We start from the raw sequence: 27,514 nt of genomic DNA on the forward strand, positions 1-27,514 counted from the left end.
CAAGTTACCTCAGTAATGGCGTCGGCTTCTGAGAATGAGAGCTGCACATCAGAAGGCAGAGATCCAACAAGCTTCAGGAAATCTTGCAGCTCTTCTTTCTCGTCATCAGACAGCATACCATCGCTGATAAGAAGTCGACTCGCATTGCTGCATTCAATTGCCGTCTGGATATAACAAAGCAGGAAGAACCATAAACGAACAGTGTCAACATTTAGTAGAAATGAGATGCAGAACAAAATTTAAGGCACATATATTTACTCGCAGCCTAAAAGCACCTTTTAACTGTCTGTACTTTTTTATGAGTGAATGCCTTTAACATCACAAAGCCAGATGGCCATTTCAAGGGATATACAAATGAGCTTCAGAGTAAAGCGCCTTTCACACGAGAGCAAATATGCAAGGATACTTGCTAAATTGTAGCATGGTTGTCAGACATTTCAGATTTGTAATGCTGTTACTAGTTACTGACACTCGTGTTAACCTGGGAGACGAGGTAGTAATCTGTGCCGGTAAGAGCTGTCACTCGTTTACCCTTTTTTGTCGTTAACTACTAACAGAAATGTGGAGTATCGGGTATCAAATTTTACAAATTGTACCTCTTGTGAAAGGGCAACATAAGTCAAACCTGATAGCTGTTCACATCAGGAAGAGAGCACCACGATGGGGTGACTCCAACTACTTCAGTTTGAACTTCACTTGTTGAAGGCAGTGTGGTTGAAAGCACAGTGGACTGATAACTTGCTTGAGTGGTTGATTGTTCAGTTGACGGACTAGTTGACTGATGAGTAGTTGATGGACTAGTTGACTGTTGAACAGTGGATTGCCTAGTGGACTGCCATGTGGATTGCCAAGTTGATGGACTACTGGTAGTTGATGTTGTACTGTCAGATGTGGTGCTTTGTTTCATCGTTGTTGTTTCCACCATTGTTGTTACAGGAATTGTAGATGGAGTTATTGTAGTTGGTGCAGATGTCGTGGTTTTTTGAGGAGTGGTTGGTGCAGGGGAGGTTGGTACTGTATTTGGATGCAAGAGCATAATACAAAAGTACCAGTCAATCACTCGTTTCGACTGGTTTGACATTGTTGATTTTGGATTGGTTTGGCTTTGTTCTGCCTTTCCACTTAAAAAACAAAGAACAAATTGTCGCAAATCTGACAAACCGATGGATATGCTTCCCCGGTTCATCATCAGATCATAGAAAAAGGAAGTCCTTTCTCTATGGTCAGCTACAAAAATGTGCTTATTAGTGCGACATCATTGTTTTCAGTCATTTCTGGTTATAGATGTCCCATTTGAGGCAAGGTTTAACAGCTGCGGGTAACGAGTAAATTTAGTGTACAGCATTCAAGAGTCCTATCAAATTCCTTCCTTGGTTCATCAGCGAATCACCGAGAAGTAGTTTTAAAACGCAAATTGTTTTGATCTCAAAGTTTTGACTAATGAGCGGGTTGTCTGCTACATCACAGGGATGCGTATACAAATTTAAATGCTCGGCATCGCCCAAAGCTTGCCTGTAAATATGGCATCTAGCGGGAATCATCTACTAGAAATAACTAAAAACAGTGTATCTACACCAGTGGACATCCAAATCATATCAAAATCATACCCTTTTGTTGAATGGTTTGATTAATTTACTTCTTAAGCCCTAAACTGACAGACAAATATATACAAACAACAAGATATGACAATGGGCTTACAAAGACGACGAAAAGCACCTCACATTTATAACACTAAAGGCTCGACAGCGCACTTGAAGTCAAACAAATGGCTTGATTAGTCTGCGCTTCTGTATGACTTTGTAAAGTCATTGCGCAGTTAGTCTATCATGATATTTGCAAGCGCATGGGTTATTACAAAAATGCATCCAGCAAAGCATAAACAAATTAAATGAATACAAGTGGTTAGTTTAAAAATGTCTTCAAACTATGATCATTGTCTTAAATGCAAGTCCCTCTCATCCAGAAACATCTAGTTGAAAGAGAGGCACGGTGCTATACTCTGCGTTCTGTTGAAACAGACAAAATAATTATAAGTAATAATCATTGAAGAGAATCAGAAAGTTAGTCATAATTGTAGAGTTTATAAGTGTTAAAGTCACCTGGAAGTGGTATTTTGTCGGAATAAAGCTTTTGTCACTAATGGAATGTGAATAAACAGTTAACTAAGGTTCCAAAAAATTAGTTCTTATTTTATTTACAAATTTTAGAGTAGGCCCCGACCCGAGAGGGCGCTGTTCGTGACGTCAATCGAGGTGCGATATTGAAGAGAAAATGCAGCAGCAATACAAATGCAATACAAATGCAAGAAAACAACTTTTTCAAAACGTACGAACTCATTGACTTGGACTTGCACGTTATTTGCACGTGTGTTTACTCTACGCATCAAGGCAAAGTCTGCCTCGATTGAAGTCACAAAAGGGGTAGGCGGAGTCAACCCCCAAACAACTTTAGCTATTTTTTAAACATATAAATCGTGACAAACAATTACTAAAAAAAATTGTTTTATTGTTACTAAACATCTACTTTTATGTTTGAAAAAATAAAAAATATATTTCCAGGTGACTTTTTAAAGTCACCTGGAAATAGAATTTTTATTTTTTAAAATCCTCCACTAAACAATAAGTGTTTTTTAGCTCAAAGGTGTGCTCTTAGGTTTTTTCCTTCAAAATAATGCTGGTGTATAGGCGGAATTATTGAGAAAGATATAACAGTATGGAGTATCGGCGTTAAAATGTACAGGTTTCAGCCGAATACAGTGTGTATTATTGAGACAACAGCAAATACTGACGATGTATTTTCATCAAGACGGTCAAATAGTTTCTTGGGATGCCTACCATCATTACCACAGTGAGATATTTGGAGAGAACTTAAACAAATATTGTTGGAATCAAATCCAAAGTATGACCCTACCTTAAGGTTAAAGAAGTCTCAAGACCGGGACTTTGTCCCAAACTCTGCTGATCAGAAACACAAGAGCTTGAGTTTGGTGCGCCTAGCCGCTCGCGTATTTTTTTTTCCCAGACAGATGAGGCCACTAACCATAAATGGGCGTGTTTTACCAACTTTCGGGTCTGTTTCCCACCAGGAAAGATGAGGCCACTTAGCATGCGTCCATTTATATTAAGTGGCCTCATCTGTCCTGGAATTAAAAAAACGCTAGCCGCTCGACCACGACACGCCACATACATTGAAAACTATAATACCGGTAAAGATTTTTGCTTCGAGGTACTGGACACTATTGGTAATTACTAAAAAATAACTATAAGCACAAAACCCTACTTGGTTACGAGTAATGGGGAGCTGTTGATAGTGTGAGAAACAGCTCCCTCTGAAATAACGTACTTTTCGAAAAAAAAAAAACGAATTTGATTTCGAGACCTCGGAATTAGATTTTGTGTTCTCGAAATCAAGCATCTGAAAGCACGCAACTTCGTGTGACAATGGTGTTTTTTCTTTCATTATTATCTCGCAACTTTGATGACCGATTGAGTTCAAACTTTCACAGGTTTGTTATTTTATGCATATGTTGAGATACACCGAGTAGGAAGAATTGTCTTTGACAATTACCAAAGGTGTCCAGTGTCGACCTTTAAACCCAAATGTCTTATTACTAAGACATGACATACTTACTACGGCAATTGGCAATCTATTCTAAGAGCTTCCTTGTACTAAATGGCACACTGCAGATACTAATGTGGCGACCAAGACTTCCATCTGAAATGCTTACATCTTCAAGAAACTGTTAATCTGATGTTATTAGTGTTGACTTTGCTACAGGCAGGACAAATTTAAAAGCATGTTAACATTGATAAAAACATAACAAACATGCAACAGTTAGACACTCCTTTCTTAATATGCGAGTATGTTTTTGTATATGAAACTTCACAGGTTAGCATGGAATATGTTATGTATGCCTGCGAATAAACATTAAAACAAACAAAGTTTTTGCTTGTTTTTTCTTCCTTTGGGATTCTGTACTTGAAGTTTTGCTGAAAGTAATTTTGGTTCGATCAAAACTACCTTAACCCTCTAGTCACTGCACCGCCCGAGTTTCTGAAAACAAATTTTTCAAAATTCTTGCAGTAAACAACTGGAATCGTAGTTTATTTTATGCACAATATTTTACCCTTTCTGTAATGTTTGTATAAAAGTACAAGCTCCCATTGGGAACAATAATCGGCTCTCGAATATTTTTTTGTAAGGATAAAATGGACACAATAGCTTTTCAAGGCTTTTATCTGGCTCAATGCTCATGCTCATACTAATTTAATGCGAAGGCGTTAGTTTTCGACAATATCATCATTAATGATGAATAAATACAGTTTCCTTTGTGTTTACTAATTGGTATGAGCTAAATTATTTCATCGAAGCTAATGACGATGAAATAATTTAGCTCATACCAATTAGTAAACACAAAGGAAACTGTATTTATTCATCATTAATATTGATATTGTCGAAAACTAACGCCTTCGCATTTAATTAGTTTGAGCATTGAGTCAGATAAAAGCCTTGAAAAGCTATTGTGTCCATTTTACCCTTACAAAAAAATATTCGAGAGCCGATTATTGTTCCCAATGGGAGCTTGTACTTTTATACAAACATTACCGAAAGGGTAACAAATTGTGCATAAATATTAAGCTATCTTTTAAAAATTGAACTACGATTCCAGTTGTTTACTGCAAGAATCTTGAAAAATTGGTTTTCAGAAACTCGGGCGGTGCAGGGACTAGAGGGTTAACAAGAGTCAGCAACCTATGGATTATGCCAGCACTATATCAACTGATCAAGCCGCATGTTCGCAGTCTCCAAATTATGTCAATATCTTTGAGTGGCAGGCAGAAGCCAATAGACCTATAGACGATGTGACCTGTGACATCACATGTTTACAAAAGAGCCACAGAGCCTGGACTTCCTGCAGGAACGATTTGTACACAGCTCAATGGAAGAAAATATAAAATCTTATATTTTCTGGTAGTTGCACTGTCTAATTCTTATCAACTTTTGATATGATGAAATGCACATCTCAAAGCTTGTCAAGCTTTTACTTTCAAAGCTCTCGTATTAATGTGGGATTATGACACAAAATGTCAATTCTCATATGACCAGTGAAGTATCTTGCCTGCCAGAATACTCAAAGGTAACACTTATTGCAAGCAGAGTTCACATGGTCTATATCTACCGTAAAGCTAGAGATCATGACAAAGTTTACGACATTGCCGAAATAAGGAAACCGCTAACATGGGGCTAGATTGCTCAGTTGGTGGTAGAACGCCAGCACTCCGGCGATCGCAGGTTCAAGTCCCACTCTAGCCAAAATGTATTGTTCAACCTTAAAACAAATATTAAAAGCACCCAATCAGTTTCCGTTGTGGTTTATTTCTTGATGTTTGAAACTTGTAAAAAAAAATGTTCAAACCTGGTTTTGACTTTACCATTGAACTCATTATTAATTTGTTTGTAATGGAGGACTTTTGGGACGCTTGGTGGCGCAAACTTACCGGGTTAAATCCGTTGTTCATGGTAATGTGCGCACGCTCAAAACTACGGCCCTTTTCGAAACCACGGCTTCGGCTTTGGATTCGGCTTGAGGCTCCATTCACTCGTCCGAAGCCAAGTGCGCATTATGTCAAAGACGCACAAGATGTCAAAACAACCGGTACGGCGGGGCCAAGCTAGCCTGGGCCGAATCCAAAGCCGAAGCCGTCGTTTCGAAAAGGGCCTTTGTAAACAATGGAATATTGCCTGGAAAGTCTGCTGCCACCTAGCGTTCCAAAGTCTCCCATTGCGTGTTCTTACCTATCGTAGGCCCTTGTAGTGTTAAAGCCACTTCATACAACCAATTTATAACACAGATGTACTTTCCATTATCTTCAGGCTGGAAGTTCGTCACACTGATCCTACTACTGCCACCCATGTACCCAGTTCTAGAGTAGGGTTCCAGTGGGTTCAGCGGATGGGTACCTGATGTCCCATTGATGAGGGGTGCCCACTTCCACTGCATTTCATGGACCATGTCATTGTGAGCTTCACATCGAACGGATACATCGGAGCCATAATAGTCGACTGGTGTGTAGACGAAGTACACCAGTTTTCCCCGCCATGCTATCGAATCAAGAAAATATCACTTCTGTAAATTAATTCAGGCGCGGTTCTAGAGCCAACTTTTTTTTCTGGAGGGGGGGGGGGGCTAGACCCCGCCCGTGACATTACCCTCAAACTTTCACTACTGCTTTTTCATTTTGGTAATCGAAAAAGCAACCTATATGATATACAGAACATTTTTTACATGCTAAAATAATTTTCGTCTCTCTAGACGAACATTATTTTCGTGACTTGTTTTACTAATTACTCAAAAACTACAGCATCACAGTAAGTGGTATTTTAAGGGAAGATTTCTACCATCATTATTTCAAACCATGTAGGTTTAATGTAAATCTGTGGACATTGTGTTTTGTGTCCTGCAAAAAGCATCTGAAAGCTAAAAACTTCGTGTGACAAGGGTGATTTTTCTTCCATTATTATCTCGCGACTTCGACGACCAATTGAGTTCAAATTGTCACAGGTTTGTAATTGTGTGCATATGTTTAGATACACCAAGTGAGAAACTGTCTTTGATAACTACCAATAGTGTCCAGTGTCTTTTTTTAGCAATATGAAAAATAATCTCACCGTTATCAATCTTGAGTGAGTCATACACCGGTTGGAGCCCACTGCTCGAGTCACACGGCATAACATTACATACAATGTATGCATACTGGCCCAACGGAGGATCATCGAGGGTAAGAGTTGACTTGTAGACCGCCCCATCTAATGCCTCTACTATAGTCACACCGGTGGTTGTAGCATTAAGGCTAGTGAGACGGTCAGTGTCTACCGTGTATAGACCCCATAATATAGTGTAGGGTCCAGGGCTAGTGCTACACTCTGCTTGCAGACGTAACGTTGACACCTCAGTAACAAACAGTGACTGAATCTCAATTTTATCTGTTGTCATAATGGAAATAATAATTTATTTATTTAAAAATCTCCTTTCCGAGTCAGTGATTATCTTAAGACAACATGATGAATCTAAGAAAATTTGTCATGTGAACGTGGTAAACCCCGCCCTTAGTTGTTAATAGGCCGTCGATTTCGTTAAACTCTTCCTAACTTAGGATCAATCTGAGGACTTAAGACGAGTTAAGTTCCGTATCCGAAGCAATAAGGGCACATTGAACCCATAAGTTAGGATGAGTTACTCGTCCTAACTCGTCCTAACTCGTGAAATCGGCTGCTGCAGCCTTTTCCCATATATACACCTATGTTAAGAGAAGCAATCATGGTTAAGGACACAAATGTCATGACCAGGAATCGAACCCACACTCCAATGTTTCAACCATGGCACGTGAACTTGAGCTCCACGCAGCAGACCGCCTGGCTAGGAGGTTTAGCTGCACGTTCCGCGTGAACGTGAACGTGAACGTCAGAAAATCGTGTTGTTAATATCTCACGTTTTTAGCATACGTTAAGTTACCATTTTTCACGTCAGGTATGTACGTGCGCGCAGACGTCATACGTGAGCATGCAATAAGCCCAAAGTGGCGACGTCACCCAGAAACAACACATTTTGTTGACGTTGACGTTGACGTTCACGTTGACGTTCACGTTCACGCATTGTAACGTGCAGCTAAACCTCGCTAATAGTTACCTCTTTTGCCGGCACACAGGAAACGCACTTCAAAATCCGGGCACTGACTACCACTAACTTGATTGTTATGAAGACAGATGAGCCCTTCATTTTGGTCACAAGTGGTATTTTTCAACTGCTCATTTCCCACAAGAAAGCTCCATGACTTCATGGTGTAGCGTTGTCTGCATTCAATACCGATGGGATGGCCGCATACCCCGACTTCATATACCTTTCAAAAAACATAATATCCAAAGAGTATAGTCACAATTTTAAAGCCAGTGAACACTATTGGTTATGACATTAAAACAGTATTAGCATAAAAACCTTACTTTGGTAACGAGTAATAGGGAGAAACGGCTCCCTCTGAAGTAACGTAGTTTTCGAGAAAGGAGTAATTTTCTACAGATCTCCATTGCACGTTACCAAGTAAGTTTTATGCTAACAATTATTTTATTGAGTATGTACCAATAGTGTCTTGTACCTTTAACTGTATGTTGAGAACATCTCTTGGAAGTTTTGGTAAAGCTTTTGATTATCCAACATGAAACCCCATGCCCAGTACCCATTGTCATGTAGCCATAATTTAAACAATTAAAAATTGGTTTAATTTTCCAACCCCCTGCCGTTTTACTCATAGCTGCATTATGTATTGCTCTAAAACTATTATGATGTATAGTCCTGCTTTTCAACGAGTATCCTTTATGGACTGTGTTTTTTTGTGTATATCTCTGCTTGTTTGCCTTTTATTGTCATTCAGTGATTGTTATTATCTTCTGTGCTTTTTTGTATATGCCCTCTCTTGCCTTAATGTATTTTGGGGGATTTAGGAGACATACGCCTTTTGGCGATAGTTATTTATTTTATTTTTATTTTTATACTTTTATGCTCTCCTGGGCACCCACTGTTGTTTTACTTTGTTTTCTTAAATATTTTTACTGTATGTACATGTGCTTGAAAATTTGATTGCCCGAATAAATATTATTATTAGTAGTAATTAATGATGATTACTTTTTCCACGTTGCCATTTAATTTATAACGATTTAATTTCAATCTATAATTTCCCAATTATAATTTCCCAAGTGTCCTTCACCAAGTTAATTAAGCTCGACCAATTAAATCAAGTAATCCCTGACCTCAAATTATTTGTGAAGACACATCATTATTTTAACACTGATGATAAATTAACATATGTTATGATATTTGTACTACATATGAACACCCAGCAGGGTGGATATGTGCGCAGTACAAGTCTTATTATTATTATTTTTTTTTTTCTGCAATGGAGACATGCATCTCCTTTTATTACATTCCATCAAAAACCTTTCAACAAAAAAACAACAACACTACATAACAGATCAATGATTAAAAGACCATTATATATACAAAACTAAAAAGAAAATATACAAAACAAGAGGACTTAGAACGAAAATACAACTTTTTCCCCAATCATGTGGCACAAAGCCTGGTTTTTACAAAACAATTCAACAAAATCATCATCATTAAGTCTTTGTTTTTCCAAAAGAATCATTCGTTTAAGTTTGTGCTGGAACAACTTCAACAATTTTTTATCAGAGACCGGATTGATTGCAGGGAGATTTCTGCATCTGGAGTTCCAGATAGTTCTGTGAAGTTTAGCTATTAGGAACAAACATATGTTGTCAATTTGTTTGCCGTATCCCAATATTTTGTAATTATTATTATTATTATATTTATGAAAACAGTCGCAATTTATATTGTAAACTTAAAGGATTTGGGTACCTTTTCAAAATGTCCATAGATTTACATTAAACTTACAGGGTTTGAAGATAATGGTAGTGGAAAGCTTCCCTTCAAATATTACTTACTGAGGTGCTGTAGTTTTTTGAGAAATGAGTAAAACAATGTCATGAAAATACGTTTGTAAATGATTAAAATAATATTTTCAGGGAAGCTCTCTACTATCATTATCTTCAAACTGTGTAAGTTTAGTGTAAATCTGTGGACATTGCGTTTTTTGTCCTACAAAAGTTACATAATCCCTTTAAGTATGTATATGCTATGCATAGTAATTAATGGTGATTACTATATATTTTCCCAATTAAGGCCCCAAGTGTCCTTCACCAGGTTAATCAACCAGCCCATTATACTTAAAGGTAATCCCTGAGTCCATCAAATGTTTTTTTTTAATATTGACTATACATTTTAATATTGTATAATGTTTGTACTGACGTTTTTACTGATAAAAGGAGCCGCAATTTTATTAAAGGGCACTGGACAATTTTGGTAATTTCTCAAAATAATGGTAGCATAAAAACTTACTTTGTAACGAGCAATACCGGGACTGTTGTTAATAATGAAACGTATAATGGGTCACGCTTTTCTTTAAAGACACTGGACACTAATGGTAATTGTCAAAAACAAGACTTCTCACTTGGTGCATCTCATTAAGTGCATAAAATAACAAACCTGTGAACATTTTAGCTCAATTGGTCTTCGAAGTTGCGAGATAATACTGGAAGAAAAAACAACCTTGTCACACGAAGTTGTGTGTTTTTAGATGTGCCTGGAGAGCGTTGACTGTATCATGCGTCGGAAGACGCAGGAGCCCCTAAATCTAATTTTAAGTTATATTGATATCTGATTACCTTATTGATGTTTGCGATGGTTTCGTTGTCGCCAATGTCATCCTCCATTGATCGAATGCTACTGTACCACTGGGTCAAGGAGTAGCTCAAATCTAGCAATACAAAACAATCAGAGATGTTCAAATTGCATCCGGAAAGAAGAAAATTTTTGGTTTTACCCATATACACCGATGTGTGTAAGCACTGTTTAATCAGTACTTCCCGAGCTCTGTGAAAAAAAACCCACTTGCATATTGCTCGGGTGGGATTCGAACCCACAACCTTTGGATTCTAGAGCAGTGTCATTTGAACCCACGGCCATTGCATTCCCACTGCTCTAGAATGCATCTCGTGGGTTCGAATCACACCTCAGTAATGTCTGTGATATTTTTAACAGATCTCGGGTATACAGTGCTAACACATATCGGTGTTAGGGTACAACCAAAATGACTATAAAAAAAAAACAGTTATCAAGTCAGAATTCGTCTTCTAAATCAGACCGTGGGATCAGCACGGGGGTAAGCATGGGCAACAGCGGGGTGGGGGGGAGCAAGAGCTCCTCTTGGGTGAGCTCCGAGCTCAAACTCCGCCCCCTCCGTTCGCGAATGCTGTGGCCAAAGATGCGGTTGTTATACCCGCTGTCATCTTGCTAAACGTGGATGGATTAAACATGATTGTGAATATACCGTGAGAGTTGAAGGAAATGGTGAAAGACTTATCTTGAAATATTATTCCATGAAATGCTTTACTTTTTGAGAAAACATTAAAACAATATCAATTCTCGATAGCGAGAATTACGGATTTATTTTAAACACATGTCATGACACGGCGAAACGTGGGGAAACAAGGGTGGGTTTTCCCGTTATTTTCTCCCGATTCCGATGACCGATTGAGCCTAAATGTTCACAGGTTTGTTATGTTATATATAAGTTGTGATACACGAAGTGTGGGACTTGGACAACACTGTTTACAGAAAGTGTCCAATGGCTTTAATAAACAAAGGGATAACTTTCCGTATGGCGCCACCACTTTTTCACTCATTTTTACAAAAAGGGATATATCAATGAGGTAAATTAGATACTATATTATTTCATATCGAATGAAAAAGTGGTGGCGCCATGCGGAAACTTTTCCAAACAAAGAATTACACTATAAAAAGGTGAAAATGTTACATCAATTCCTACCTTCATGTAACTCCAATGTTTCATAGATGTTCCACACATCACATGCCAAGAACTTTGCAGTCCCACTTCCATCTTGCCGGGTACCAAGATAGTCTAAGTCCAAACGTTGACTCAACATGTATTTATCTATGACCAATTCAAGCTGGTAGAAGCATGGGCTGACGGCTGGTGTCTGAGTCACTGTAGTTCCTTCTGTAGGTGTATTCCTTAAAAAGGTGATGGATACCCGACCGTAGTCTGTGGGAGTGTACAGCCTCCATGCACTGTTTAATATAGCAGGGTACATAGGTGGTCTACTTCGGACGGTGCACTGGTATCTCAACTCATTTGGGTTCCTGGACTCTAATGGTTGGATCTTCCACACCACGACTTTGTCATTCCCAACTGGAAAAAACACATTGAAAATGAATCAATGGGTGCGTTCGATTAGCTTCCTTTCCCCGGGTCGACATCGGTCTGCCCCCGGTACGTTGGAATAGGTTTGACGTCATTCCAGGGGCTCATCCGGGTCAGCCCCAAGTGGCCTGCTTGTGGAACGGGTCACTTTGGGCTGGCCCGAGGTGCATGACGTCACCACGAGAGGTTGAGTGGTCGTTCCATTAGCTCTTGTCAGGGGCTCACCCGAGTATTAAAGCACCGCGGGGTCAACATAGTGAAGCTAATCGAAAGTACAAATTAGCTGGATTGCACATGACGTCACTGGCTGCCATCTTTGATGAAACGTGCACGCGTGAAGGCTATCATTGGCCGAGAGTTGTGCGCAGCGCCAACAAGCTTGCAATTTTCCATTCATCACAATCATCAGCATTGAGGCTGTGTTCATCCAGTGTAAGATGTAGCACTCCTCATGTAAATGCCAATATATTTCTTGCAGTTCTGGTCCATGGATGCTGTTCCTGCATATACCCTAATGTCATCTCTCCATCTTCTTCTCTGTCTACCTCTTTTCCTTTTCCGTGTCCTTGTTGTCCGTCTAATTGTCATTTCTCTGGGCAGTGTCCAGCCCGACTCCATTTAGCTTGTGTTATCATCAAATACGGCGGTCGATTGCCATTGATAAAACAAGCTGGACGCTATGTGCAATCCATCTATATACCACTTCCATTGCCCGCCATTACTATGGTAAAATAATGGTCGTGTGCCAACGCCGTACATGCCTCAGCCAATGACAGGTCTTCCTTTGACCTCAGTGTGAGCGTTGTTTGAGCTTCTGACGTCATGTGCAAGACGCTGTTACTTGGTTTTGTGAAAGGCCACACAGCCCAGGCCCAACTTCATAGCGCTGCTAACCGTTAGCACACGAAAATGCATGCTTAGGCCTATCCTTCCGCTGCTTACTGCACGGTAATAAATGACATTACAATGCAAGGTCATGAACGCGCTATATGGCCGCCTAATTTTGTTTCTGCTAACCTGTAATATAGGCTTGCACCTCAGCAATTTTTGTTTGCTACAGTTAGCATGAAAGCACGTTAAGCTGTATTTTAAGCAGCGTTGTGAAATTGGGCCGTGCAACTGTCCACCAATGTTGCTACAACATAATGCAACCTGAGTTTAGGAGCGATGAACTGTATGTATTTGCAAAAAACAAGTGCACCTCTCCCCTTCCGTTAAAATTCACAGAATGTTATTAATTATGAATGGTTAGATAAACAAGCCAGTTCCAGCGGCAAGGTTTAAGGAAGAAAACTATCACAAAATTAAAAATGTGTTTACTATAGCGAGTCAGTTGAATTTGGTCCGACAGGATGTGACAATACTGCAAAATTGATTTATAATACGCATGGTATATTGTGTACAAGTAAATTTATCGAGTACCCTTCCTTGCAGGATCAGCACGCTTGATCCCTTGCCCCCCCCCCCCCCGATGAAATTAAAGTGTTTAAAATAAAACCAATCACGAATATTGAGTATAGTACTGTATACACTCTTTTATTTCCAAGGGTGTTTAGGAACATTTTCAAGATTGATGCTCACAGAAGTGACACAGAGGTATTGCCGATTTTCTTTTTAGGGAGAATAACTCGCCGGGCCTAGGGACTCCCAAAACCAAATTGAGCAGAGGATGAACGTTCGAGAGTCAATGGATTATTGTCCTTTACTGTAAAAGGCTGTGAGATTTTTTGAATATTTAGCAATTTGCATGGGAGTTTTTTAGTGGGGTGCACCCCTTTAAAAACGTATAGTTATGCTCTGTATTGTGCCAAATTCAACAAAGCCTGTATAATAAGCATACAGACTTGCTAAGCACAGAAAAGTCAAATTTAACAGAAACTGGTTAAAGACCTATACCAGCCAAAATTCCATAATGTTTACATTGTTGCACCTGGTGCTCCACTCATTGTTTGCTTAGCAAAAAAATTTGATATGCAGTATTTTCTACTTAACAGCTTTGTGAAATTGTACCATTATTGCAAATCAAATACAATATGCTTATTACTTACCAATTGTTCCACACGTATGAATCTGTTCAATCTCTACAGGATCCAGTAGTTTTTCATATACCCGTAAGTCACTATACGATGCAGTAGCACTTTGCTGACCAGTCATGTTACTCTGTGCTCCAAGTTTAAGCGATGAGACCGGATCGGGTGTATCGCTCGGTCTTCTAACATTTGGCCCCTTGTTAATTTGATCAGGTTGCCCATTGATATACCCACTCAGTTTCTCATCATTGTAGTTTATCGTCACAGCTAAATGGAACCATTCACCATCAGGTATAGCAGTGCGTGAGTAAAGCAGCCATGACACCCCAGCAGTTGCACCATACCGTAAGACGCTGTCGCCGGTCTGCGAGACAAACACACCCGTAGTGGTTGGCGATCCAGAAGATACGAAAACGACGTCACCAAGATTGTCCGCGCGGTTTATTTTCAACCAAATAGACCACGTTGAGTTGCCCGTACTACAACGGCTGGGGTCGGAGATACACAAACTGCCATACAAGTCAATATATGCACCGCTACTTACGGAGATAGAGCAGGCATAATTCAACACTGGAGGGGCGGGGGTCAGACCGAATTCAGCACCGATTGGTTGTATCACATTGTAGCCCAACTCATCTGGATCTAGACTTGAGCAGAATTCCTCGGGTGTCATACTCGAATCAAAAAGTCGAGGTCCATCGCTCAAATTATGGTGATAAATTGGTAACCCACCTGTTAAACAACATTATTAATAATATGGGTTTAATTGACATTTGTCACGTTTCCTTCCACATTGAAGATAAATGCTCAGTGTTGGGATAGACACAAGCCATTAGTCAGTAGTTAATTTATATTTATATTATTTTTAGCTACTTAGGACAAGGTGTCCCTTTTTGGATAACCGTCCCCATTAGTTAATTGGTGTCTATAATTGGGTACTTAAAAGTGATACTAATAGGTGGGTCGAGTGGGTAAAATGAAGTCGCCCAACGAAGCATTCAGAATTGCACTCTATCGTAGCTAAGTGGTTACCAACAACTATATGATATGAAAGGGACACATTGCCTTGGGTCGGGCGAGTTGGTACATGAAAAGCGTTTGTAACCGTTTGTTGCAAATAATGCGTAGGCCAATGTTTAATAAGCCGTTTTAAAAGTAGAATCCAAACAACCTATGCCTCGAAATTGCGTGGTTTTCTTTTATTTTGCGGACTAAACACTGGCGGTCATTTTGTGGAGTCAGAAGTTGAACTTCACAAAATGGCGGGCCATGTTGGTCCACGAAAACCGTGCAATTTTTTCAAAGCGGGTTTCTGTGGATCATTGTATTCTACTTTTAAAACATCTTCCTAAACAGGTATTTTATAACAAACGGTTTTTAAACGCTTTTCATAGAACAACTCGCCGATCCAAGGCAACGTCTCCCTTTAAAGGAACACGGATCGGACGAGTTGGTCTATAAAAAGCGTCTGTGACCCTTTTTTATAAAGGCATTATGGTTGGAAAGAAGTAGAACACAATGATCAACTTAAGTTTGCCACGGTCGGCCATTAATGGGGGTCAAAAATTTGACTTTCATAAATGGCCGACCGTGTTAGTCGACGAGATAAAAGGAAAACCGTGCAATTTCGAGGCATGTTTGTGTGGATCATTGTATTCTACTTTTACAACATCTTTCTACCCATATGCATTTTATAGAAAAACGGTTACAAACGCTTTTCAAAGACCAACTCGACCGATCCAAGGCAACGTCTCCCTTTAAATTATTACACTAATTGAGCCAGATTTGGAATGTTAAAAGTGCTACTTGACTTTGTGCTTCTGTGTCAGAATAATGGAGTGGACAATTCATCATTATTCAAAGTAGCACTTAATTTGTTTAACCTTTATTTGTATGCCAACCACTCTTGCATGCTTTTAAAACTACCACACTTTCACCAAAAGTATGAAGTGTTTTAATGTGTATGGGTTCAAAAGTATAGTGCCGTGGTATGTATAGTGGCACACTTTAATGTGTAATAGACTACTATAGTAGAAGTATATTAACTATATTTTGTTTTCAAATAAACTCAAATCAATGAGGAAGACTATTGGGTGAAAAGTGCATCAGTCTTAAAACTAAAGTGTTGAAGTCACACTTTGAAATGGCTGTCAGTGACTACTCTATAAAGGGTAGACTTAACAACATAAACAAGTTTAATTGACATTTTTGGGGGTTTGCGGTAAAACCATGTGTGTATATACTTGCCAGGTAGAGTTTTTTCTTTAGAGAACTGTATTTCTATAATATTCTATAGTTTAATTGACATTATCATGTACTTTACGGTTGTAACTCCGATAAATGAGATGAATTTAACTTTGTCATGAGAGTTCAATGATCGCACCCTTTTAAAGGTGTTGAATTTAAAGGAACAATACAGAATTGTTTTTTGTGAATAAAACAGTTGATGGCAGTGTAAGCACTTTATGTAATCCATCATCATAAACTGAAACACATGTAGAAGTTTGAGATCGATCGACCATCTGGGTCACGAGAGAATAGTGAAAAACCGATTACAAATGTTGCATTGCATCGATGCCAAAACAAAAATGAATAAAACGCTCTGGGCGATAAACTCCAAACGCGAAATTAGCTATTTATTTCTCATCAAACATTACATGACATTTCAGACAGAAATAACATTTCAAGGGATGTTTTCTGCTATCATCATCTTTAGACCGTGTAAAATTCATGTAAATCTATAATCTTCACGACTTGTGTTTCTTACCAATTCTGTAAAGTTCCTTTAACAATAAGATTCCAGAGTAAGGGATTTGAGATGTTTCGCCAATGGCCGTTGGTGTTTTGTGAGAATCGAAGTAATGGCATTTGGGATCATGATTTTGATATCGTCAGAGAGTTGATTTGGATACCGTTTCTTGTGCCTGGGTAATGGGTGTGTACGGATAATAGGGTGGGCATGTCCACGCATTCAAGCCGAGGACATGGAGAAGGATCCGAGAAAAAAGTCACACCGAGGACGACCTCGATTCGATTTCGTGTACAAAACCAATGGGGACGTCTGAAAAATAAACTGTCCAAACAATGGGAGAACAAATGGGTTGACACCGAAAACACAGCTGTGTGTGCTTTAGGTGGGTACTGAGGTAAGTGGGAGCTTGGGTGGGTACGGGCAAAGATTATAGAGCGCCACAAGGCGCAATATGCGGAACTCGGGCTGAAATGTAAAATCCCACTGGACGCCATTTCGGCAAGTAACTCTTTTGATACAACAATATATCAGTGCAGTTCAGTGCAGACAATGACCATTCCTATCAATGGAAAACAGAACATTTACTTGTTGAAATGGCGCCCATGCGTATTTCACGTTCTAACAAAAGGTAAAACTTCAGTTCCGCATCTTGCGCCTTGCGGCGCTCTATAATCTTTGGTACCGGTTCACTTCGGCACCCTTGATAACTTGGCACCCACCGAGTTTGTAGGTGCCAAGTTTGCAAGGTGCCGAAGTGTCCGGTATTTGCTTGGGTACTGGCTTAGCTACTGGGCCCAATTTCATAGAGCTGCTAAGCACAACAAATTGCTTAGCATGAAATTTCTTCCTTGATAAAAACAAGATTACCAACCAAATTTCCATATGTTACATATTGCTTATAATAATAGATAATAGGTAAATAATATTAATTCGGGTTTTTACTCATACACCGATGTGTGTTATAGCACTGTATACTGCTTGTTACTGGTATTCAGCTGTTGTCCTGAAAAATCAGGTGGAAATTTGGTTGGAAATCCTGTTTTTATCAAGGAAGAAATTTCATGCTAAGCAAATTTTTGTGCTTAGCAGCTTTATGAAATTGGGCCCTGGTGAGGGTTTGGAATCTGAGCAGTATGGGTGTGTGGAACAATGCTGTACTACTTTCCTTAGTGTTAAATTACCTGTATAATTACACCAATATCTAGTCTCAAAGTCAGGGCAGTGGCCAGCATCTTCTGCAGCGATGCATTCAAGACCATCTTCTAAACTACAAGTCACGGCTGCCCCGGTTTCACTGTATGGTCGCTTTGTATATCTCACTTTACACTCAATCTGCGTAAGTGGACCGTCACATTGCAACTTCAAAGAAGAGGGGAAAAATAAGCTTCTATTATTCTCACATACCAATATGTTTATGATTATTATCAACAAATATGTAACCTTAATTCCCAAAGCAAGGTAAAGCTATATTATTTCCGGGTGTCCCGGCAATAGAAGTCAGGGGCCAGTCTCATAGAGCTGCTTAAGCACAAAAATTGGTTAAGCACGAAAATAGCTCACCCATTATTTTTACACATGTTACTGCCCAAAAATTCATGCCATAAACATTGCTTTTGACTGGTATTGAGCTATTGTTTACTTAGCATAAAAATTGAGTGGAGTCTTGGCCGGTATTCTGATTTTGCTAAGCATTGATTATTTTGCTTAAGCAGAATGTTGTGCTTAAGCAGCTCTATGAAGTAGGGGCCCAGGTGCATGACCGTCGCTAGCCTTGTCCAAAGGCTGTTTACGCAAGCACCGGCCCGCTCTGAATTCACCACGTAGCGTTGGACGACGAACTGCATAGATACATGTACGGGCACGGTATTGGGTATTTGATATACAGTACTTGATACCGTGGGGTCGAAGTATGGTTTTTCAAGGTTTTGCAACCTCGTACAAACAAAACCGCGGCTTCGTTGTACGAGGTTGAAAAACCTCGAAAAACCATGCTTCGACCCCACGGTATAAAGTAGCCTACTGTATATACCCAGTACCGTGCCAGTACATGTTTTTACGCAGTTCGTCCGCCGTCCAACAGAGCGGGCGGGTGCTTGCGTAAAGGGCCTTGGACAAGGCTAGACCGTCGCCGGCGTCGCATGGTCGTTTCCAGAAACGCGGGGAAATGGCTTATTTTTTTTTCTTAGTCAGCACGGTCAGTGAAATGCAAAATAAATCGTAAGTTTTTTTTGTAGGAGTTTCGATTCGCAATTGTACTATTTAGAAACGTGAAATCCTTAATAAACCCCCCAAAGTTCGATTTTTTTTTTCACCAGTAACTGGAGAGCTCTAGGATATAAATCGGTTTGGAGTCTGGTTTCTCTGGGTGCACTGAAACCGGATTGAGGAAGTTTTTCAACAAGGAAATGGATGTGATGTTACTTTTACGCGTCACCCTCAACTCTTAGAGGTCACACGAGGCAATTTACGGGCAACCAGTTCCAGGCAATCTCCGAGAAGAAAAGGCACTCCCATTTAATTGTTAAAAATTTTTATTTGTGGATCGTAAGACAATGTTTTAAAATTGACTTGTGTGCTACCAAAGTGGTCCTGTAGCATGCACTGCAGTTGGTTGTCTCAAAGTTGCCTGTAAAAGTTGCCTCGTGTGACAAGGCCTTTAGCCAATGAAAGGTTTTCAATGGGAGACTTTTGGACGCTAGGTGGCAGCAGACTTATCAGGAAAATGTTCATTGTTTACGTAGTTCTCAGCGTGCGCACATGACCGAGAACAATGGATTTTACCCACAAACATATATTTTACGTAAATTAAACAAATTAAACTTAGTTATATTAAAAAAGTACTTACAGATGTAGCTCGTGGTTCATCATCGCGCCCTTCATCTGTAACTTCTCGGCTTGTCCATGGCAACCAGTAACAGTCTGGGGGGAAATTTTAAATGCAATTTAAAACTGTTTATTTTTTCACTGTCCCTTATCGGGTTTCGTTTAAACCATTGAAAATATGTAATTTTAACAGTGTTTCTTAAAGACACTGGACACTATTGGTAATTGTCAAAGACTAGTCTTCTCACTACTTAAATCTCAACATATGCATAAAATAAAAAAACTTGAAAGTTGTGTGCTTTTAGATGCTTGATTTTGAGATTTCACATTCTAATTCTGAGGTCTCGAAATCAAATTCGTGGAAAATTACTTCTTTCTCGAAAACTATGTTACTTACCAAGTAAGGTTTTATGCTATTAATCATTTTGAGTAATTACTAAAAGTGTCCAGTGCCTTTAAAATCAGTAACATACAGATTGAAACTAATCAATTTCCTCACGACATACTCACATGTTAATGACGTCACGCTCAACAGCAAAACCTATTGACATAAAGAGTAGGGAAAATAATAAGCAAAACACAAAAATCAACATTGCAAAAAAACATTAATTTTCATCTTCGAAGTTCATTTCTGAAACATTTACCTTAAATTGTTATTGTACAGTAGTATTACTTGCCATAATAGTCCCAACTTGTTTTACAAATAATATGTTTTGCAGAAACCAAGTGCGGGAATTCTTGCTTGTTTTTTTGCAGATAATGCTAAATAAAATATTCCACCATGAAAAGCAAAATCTACACTGGACTTGCCTCTTTTCGAACAAAGGTGTAGCGTTATGTGCTTTCTGCAAATTGTATTTTCTTACGAATAACAGTTATCATTTCTTTTTTTAAATGGACTATATTGAAACAAATTTTCACTATTAACTGAACCAATTGGAAAAGATCCCGTATCACGCCACCACTTTTTCATTCGATATCAAATAATAGAGTATTTAATTTACCTCTAATGAGCAATTCCTTTTTGTGAAATATTGGTGAATAAGTGGTGGCGCCATACGGAAAGTTATCAAAACAATTCCCCAGCCAATGGTGATATTATTGAATACGAAATGAAAGCATTTTATTTCCACAGAAATCCCGAGTCGTCCTTAAGCAAGACACTTCACAATTGCTTCGTCCTTCGGATTGGACGTTAAGCCGTTGGTCCCGTGTGTTATGTGAGTTCGCCCCGGTGTTCCTGGTCCGATCGGCAGCGATTGCACCACAGCACCTTGTAAAACATTACATGGTGCTATCAGAATTAGGTCTCATAATTCAAACGTAGTCCCACAAATTGCAGGAAATACTGTATGTTACAGCGCCTGGAGCGTCACTTGGTGACGGGCATTTGCACTATAAATAAGAAGCCACAATAACTATTATTTATTATATTACACAAGTTGAAGTTTCTGTATAATGAGAAAGACGCCATATGGTGCATAGTTAATTGCTATCAATTATTTATCCCTTATTTTCCCCTTGCGCAGAAAACAAACTTGGTTGTTTTACTTGCACTTCTGGTGTATGAATTCAGTCAATATTTAAAGACAAATATTCTGGCATGAGTAAGTTCGTCGTTAGCTGCTTCAAAATGCAGGTTTACATTAACTTACGTAAACAGAGACAATTTCAACATTCTACAGTTGTGACAGGAGAAAAAAAAACGGACATATGGGTTCGGTTGGAAAATACTTAACGAAACAAGATTTAAACTGAAGGAGTTTTATCCGCTTGCGTTAACAATATTAAAAGTGTAAGCCAAAGCAAAGGTAAATTCGGTATGGTTTCTAAGCGATGGGAGGAAAACAAAATATTTTAATGACATTGATTCAAGCTGTGAGTCCAAGGACCCTCGGAAAAAAATGAACTTAAAGGGAAGGTACACGTTTGGTAATTGTCAAAGACCAGTCTACTCATTTGGTGTATCCCAACATAGGCATAAAATAAAAAGCCTGTGAAATTTGAGCTAAATTGGTTACCGAAGTTGCGAGAAATGATGAAAGAAAAAAAAACCTTGGACAAATTTGTGTGCTTTCTGATAGGAATAAAAGACTTCTGGCTAGAAGTCTTTTATTATTTTAGTGAGAAATTTCCTCTTTCTCAAAATCTGTGCTCCTTCCGAGGGAGCCGTTTCTCACAATGTTTTATACTGTCAACAGCTCTCCAATGACTGTTACTAAGTCAGTTAATATTTGTTTTGAGTAATTACCAAACGTGTACCTTCACTTTAACCACTATAATAAGCCTACTAGTAAATAACCCAATGGAGAGAAAACAAAAAGGGACGTTTCAGTATTAAGATGTGGGAGGATAACTCCAAAGAAATATTCCAGGGAAAAGCCACACAGTCCTGGTAGAGACTGCAAACACAATCCACATAGTGCCCGCAGAAGGATTCGAACCGTGGTCCTAGGGGGGGAGGAACACGAGGAAAGAACCACCACACGCTAAACCCCATGCACCACAATGCACTTATCGAAAACAACACTAGGCATTCATTACATTAAAGGCAGTGGACACTATTGGTAATTACTCAAAATAATTATTAGCATAAAACCTTTCTTGGTGACAAGTAATGGGGAGAGGTTGATAGTATAAAACATTGTGAGAAACGGCTCCCTCTGAAGTGCCATAGTTTTCGAGAAAGAAGTATTATCTACTAATTTGATTTCGAGACCTCAAGTTTAGAACTTGAGGTCTCGAAATCAACCATCTAAACGCACACAACTTCGTATGACAAGGGTGTTTTCTTCTTTCATTATTATCTCGCAACTTCGATGACCGATTGAGCTCAAATTTTCACAAGTTAGTTATTTTATGCATATGCTGTGATACACCAACTGTGAAGGCTAGTCTTTGACAATTACCAATAGTGTCCACTGCCTTTAAAGTGAAGTGTGGCGCAAATTACAAACGTGCTAAAAAAAAAGTACCAGACAATATCCCCTTTTTATATATTTTCGACTTTCCTTCATTTACAGGAACGTCACAGAATTGGTAAGAAACAAAATCTTGAAGATCACAGATTTACATAAAACCTACACGGTCTAATGAAATTTTATATTTGATGAGAAATAAATAATCTAATTTAGCGTTTGGAGTTAATCGCTCAGGGAGTGTTTTATTCATTTTTGTTTTGGCATCGATGCAATGCAAAATTTGTAATCGGTTACACTATTCTCTCGTGACCCAGATGGGCGATCGATCTCAAACTTCTACAGGTTTGTAAGTTTATGTATATAGTGGATTACATGAAGTGCTTACACTGCCAGCAACTCTTTTTTGCTAGCAAAACCAATTCTGTAATGTTCCTCTAACATGTGAGCTTTCTGAACGCATATAAATGCAAGGCCAGTGGCTCTTCATGTACCGTACATGACGTCACTATAGAACTAGAAAGATTCAGAAGTGATATACCCGTCGAATTGAGAGCTGTTACGTCTCGCGGGGGCAGCAGTCTCGCGAGAATTTCGCGGGAACCGCGGGGAGATTCGCATTATAGTCGGAACGCTATCACCGCGACAGACATTTAACGACTTGTCTACAAGTCTAATGGATAAATGGCTAATCCAGTAACCTACTTATTGTCAAGCGAGATGACAAGAGTCAATATTTTTCCCATTCATCTTCGCCATCCCAATCAATTTGTTACAAGTCTTTCCATAGACTTTGATGGCTAATTCAATCGTGCATAGCTAATTATTTGTAAGAATTTAATGAGAGTGGCAGCACAAAGTCCGACTTTAAAGGCAAGGGTGTCGATTTCACAAAAAGTTAGGACTAGTCCTAACTTAGGACTAGTCCTAGGAGATATACAAAACGTATGGCTAGTCCTAAGTTAGGACGAGTAACTGGTCCTAACTCGAGATAAGACTAGTCCTAACTCTTTGTGAAATCTACCCCTGGACACTATTGTAATTACTCAACATAATTGTAAGCATAACAACTTACTTTGAATGAGCAATGGAGAGCTGTTGATAGACATTGTGGGAAACGGCTCCCTCTGAAATAACTTAGTTTTTTGGACAAGGTAATTTCTCACTCAAATAATAAAATATATCAGCCTTTCACTAGGCATGTCAGAAAGCAAACAAAGTGAGGCAGAAAAAGGGTGTTTGTGATCAACACTTGGTGCATCCCAACATATGCATGAAATAACAAATCTGTGACAATTTTTACTGAATTGGTCATCGAGGTTGCAAGATGAAAGAAAAAACTCAAAATGCTGTGCTTTCAGCACGTTGGGTCGTATGAATAAAAAGTAGTACTTACTTTTACTTGAAAATTTCAAGTATTTACTACCATCCATATGAATAAAAGGAAGTAAAAACTGGTACTTAAAAGTATTTACTAAAATGCTAAAAGTATCTACTTTTACCAAAAAGTATTTTTATTTTATTTTAGCACTTACTTACTTCCATATGAATAAAACGGAGAATATACTACAAAATGCAAGTAAATACTAGTGATTTTTCAAGGTAGCTCCAGAGCTACCTTGGGCACAGAAGTAAAAGGCTCGTCCGAAGAAATGACAGTGTTTATGAATGTTCCTCACAGGATAAATGTTTTAGTCCAAAGGAAAGACATCACTGAAATATTAAATAGACACATACACAGTGTTTCACAACAGAAACAATACACACAAACTCAAACTGCTTTTAATCAAACTTGTTTATATATGCGGAGGATAAAATAAAACCGTTTGTAAAAAAAACCGTTTTGTATCATTACAGTAAGCTTTAAAAAGATATAAAGAATTTTTTCAACTCAGAAATGAATGCCTCGATCGTTAGGCTTATTGTTCATAAAATCAGAAGAAGTAATTTTTTAAACAATTAAATGCATTTCAATAGAATGCTGTTCGTGTTATTATTAAAACTTTTAAGTTTAAGTTAAATAGCTATGCTCATATCCAGCTCTCATCTTCTCTATACAGCGCTGTCATGCTCCACTCCAAGTTTCAAAAGCTTAACAAAAACGTTTTTATTCTTTGTGTCCAGATGAGTCGTCTTCATCAAAATGTTGTCAGAATAAAAACCTCATGGCTGACTTGAAGATTTCTATGTTTCTGTTAGATCAAATGCTGCTTTGGCTGTGTGTGTGTGCGAGTGTGTACGTAGACGTGAATGGGAGTTGTAATACAAAGGAAACCTTTTGTTAAGAGCCATTCAGCCATGGTATATCAGAAGTATTTACTCCAAAGCATTAAGTGAATACTTTGCAGTAAAAGAATAGGTTTATTCATACGGAATTTAGAAGATGCTTTTACTGAATGCTTCTACTTGGAAGTTTATGCTTTTACTTTTTGCTAGTACTTGTCAGTAAATACTACTTTTTATTCATACGACCCATTGTTTTATTAGTACGAACAGCTCTCCATCGCTTGTTACTAAGGGTGCGTTCGTTTAGCTTCCCCGGGTCAAACCCGGTGTGTGGCGGGGTTTTTTTTCAGGACGAACGTGTGCAGATAATAACCCCCGTTATGGAGAAAAAAAAAGCCGCCACACACCGGGGTCGACCCAGGGAAGCTAAACGAACGCACCCTAAGTAAATGTGTATGCTAACAATTATTTAGAGTAATTATAACAGTGCCTTTGAGTTTGGGGAAAAACTAATCGGGCATGGTAATAAAACCGACTCCCACACAATATTGGAAGTCTACAGTATCATAGTGCATGGATTAAGGGGAAATCAAACACCGTCTTCCAATATTGTCAGTTAACACGCTGACCAACAGCCAATTTCAGCAAATTTGGTGGTCAAATTTTTGTGAAGTTAGTCTTACTTTGTCAGGGACGTTGTCCTTTTTGCAGCAATAACAAAATTCAACCAAATTAGCAATAGCGATATCATATGGGGGTATCATGTATTATTTTCTGGGCGTATTGACCATTTCTCAAAAGATTAGCCAAAAGATACGAATTTTAAAAACGTGAAAAAAGAAACTTTATACAGTGCATGGGTCAGAATTGTATCTACAAAACTAGACAGTGTTGTGCGATTTCTATATCGAGTTACTGGAGTCTCATCACGGTTTTCGTTTTACTACCAACAAAAATTACAATATATCGCTCCCAAATGAAAGTTACGTTTTATTATTAAGATATTTTCTAAGTAATAGACATAGTGCAGGATTTGTAATAAAACAGAAGAACTAGTTTTAAAACTGAAACGATTAAAGAGTTCATTAGAAGAGAATAAACTTCTCAGCGTTAAATTAAAGGGAGGTACACGCTAACTGGTAATTACTCAAAACAAATATTATCTTAAAAACTTACTTGGTAACGAGCATTCGAGATGTGTTGATAGTATAAAACATTGCGAGAAAGGCTCCCTCTGAAGTAGCATAGATTTTGAGAAAGAGGTAATTTCTCACTAAACTAATAAAAGACTTCTACATATCCAGAAGTATTTTATTCCTATCTGAAAGCAACAAATTCGTCCAACAAGGGTGTTTTTTCTCTCATCATTATCTCGCAACTTCGATGACCAATTTAGCTCAAGTTTTCACAGTCTTGTAATTTTATGTTTATGCTGGGATACACCCAAAGAGAAGAATGGTCTTTGACAATTACCAAACGTGTACCTTCCCTTTAAAAGACCCCCAAAATCCCCGTCACGACCGTGCACAAAATGACAAAACCGACTACCAAGTTTGATTTTTTTTTCCCCCGCAGGATCATGTGTATGGTTTGTTTTTGTAAACTATAGCGGATGTGGATTCTTTATTGCAGATTTCCAAAAAACCAATAAACAAATGTCCTTTACAACATTGGGATTACAGTATTGTCATCATTAATTATATTTAATTGCCACGCAATTCCAGAAATGGATATAATGGTTTTGTAAAACCAAATTGTTACATTGTTGGTACGAATGAAGTGTTTCGTTCAATTAATTAAAAGGAGCAATTTTAAATTTACCGCAACATTTACTACAGCAGGGAGTGGCGAGGAAAGAAAGCCTTTACAAGCCTTCAATTACTCAAAAATGTAATGCTACATTTTGGCGGAAAACCTTGGATAATTGACGTCATCATACGTTATGTTGCTTGCCTACGGCAGTCAAAGACAGTGTATACTTTTAGTAATTACTCCAAAAGTTAATGACAATCAAATTTTACTTGGTAAAGAGCAGTGGAGTACATAAGGGTATTGCCGACACATGAATAAAACAAAATCTCTCTCATCGTGTACGTACACGATAAACACAGACGTTATAGTAATTTTAAAGACACTGGACACTATTGGTAATTGTCAAGGACCAGTCTTCTCACTTAGTGTATCTCGACATAAAATTATGCACAAAATAACAAACCTGTGAAAATTTGAACTCAGTTGGTCGTCGAAGCTGCGAGATAATAATGAAAGAAAACAACACCCCTGTCACACGAAGTTGTGTGCGTTTAGATGGTTGGTTTTGAGATCTCAAATTTAATCTGAGGTCTCGAAATCAAATTTGTGGAAAATTACTTTTTTTCCTCGAAAACTATGTCACTTCAGAGGGAGCCGTTTCTCACAATGTTTTATACCATCAACCTCTCCCCATTACTCGTCATCAAGTTAGGTTTTATGCTAATAATTTTTTGGAGTAATTACTACTGCCTTTAAACGAGCAATGGAGAGTTGTTGATAGTAAAAAAAAAACATGGTGAGAAATGGCTCCCTCTGAAGTGACTTCTTTTAGAAAGAGGTAACTTCTCACTAAAATATTATATTTTCTGTTCGATATTGCATGACTACGGTTTGCCGCCACATGAATAACAAAAACTCTCTTATCTCGTACGTACACAATAAGTTATCGTGTACGTACATTATAAAAGAGACATTTTTGTTTTATTCATGTGGAGGCAAAAGGCTTCCTTAAAGGACATTGTCAAATCTCATTCTACAAAATGTTGTTTTTACTCACCAACGATGGACGAACTGGACACAGCATTATCCTTGAGGAACCCGTTGCTGGTCAGCCAAGTGTTCAAAAATGTCATCGGCAAAGATAAAGTTATAGTCAGTGGA

At 38.5% G+C, this 27,514-nt stretch overlaps 1 protein-coding gene across 1 annotated transcript in view; it reads right to left on the reverse strand.

Annotated features, from left to right (window-relative positions):
• LOC117304641 overlaps positions 1-27,433 on the reverse strand; it is a 45,072-nt gene extending 17,639 nt beyond the window's left edge. The window contains exons 1-12 of the mRNA XM_033789199.1: positions 27,411-27,433; positions 19,968-19,998; positions 19,480-19,553; positions 17,816-17,993; positions 13,901-14,614; positions 11,457-11,840; positions 10,294-10,385; positions 7,688-7,898; positions 6,670-6,984; positions 5,797-6,102; positions 626-1,014; positions 9-164 (exon numbers count right to left, since the gene is read on the reverse strand). Of these exons, the coding sequence (XP_033645090.1) occupies positions 9-164; positions 626-1,014; positions 5,797-6,102; positions 6,670-6,984; positions 7,688-7,898; positions 10,294-10,385; positions 11,457-11,840; positions 13,901-14,555 (2,508 nt within the window). The 5' untranslated portion in view covers positions 14,556-14,614; positions 17,816-17,993; positions 19,480-19,553; positions 19,968-19,998; positions 27,411-27,433. The remainder of the gene's footprint in view (positions 1-8; positions 165-625; positions 1,015-5,796; positions 6,103-6,669; positions 6,985-7,687; positions 7,899-10,293; positions 10,386-11,456; positions 11,841-13,900; positions 14,615-17,815; positions 17,994-19,479; positions 19,554-19,967; positions 19,999-27,410) is intronic.
• Between the last annotated feature and the right edge of the window lie 81 nt (positions 27,434-27,514).

This window comes from Asterias rubens, chromosome 21 (genome assembly GCF_902459465.1).
Source record: "Asterias rubens chromosome 21, eAstRub1.3, whole genome shotgun sequence".
NCBI classification, from domain to species: domain Eukaryota; kingdom Metazoa; phylum Echinodermata; class Asteroidea; order Forcipulatida; family Asteriidae; genus Asterias; species Asterias rubens.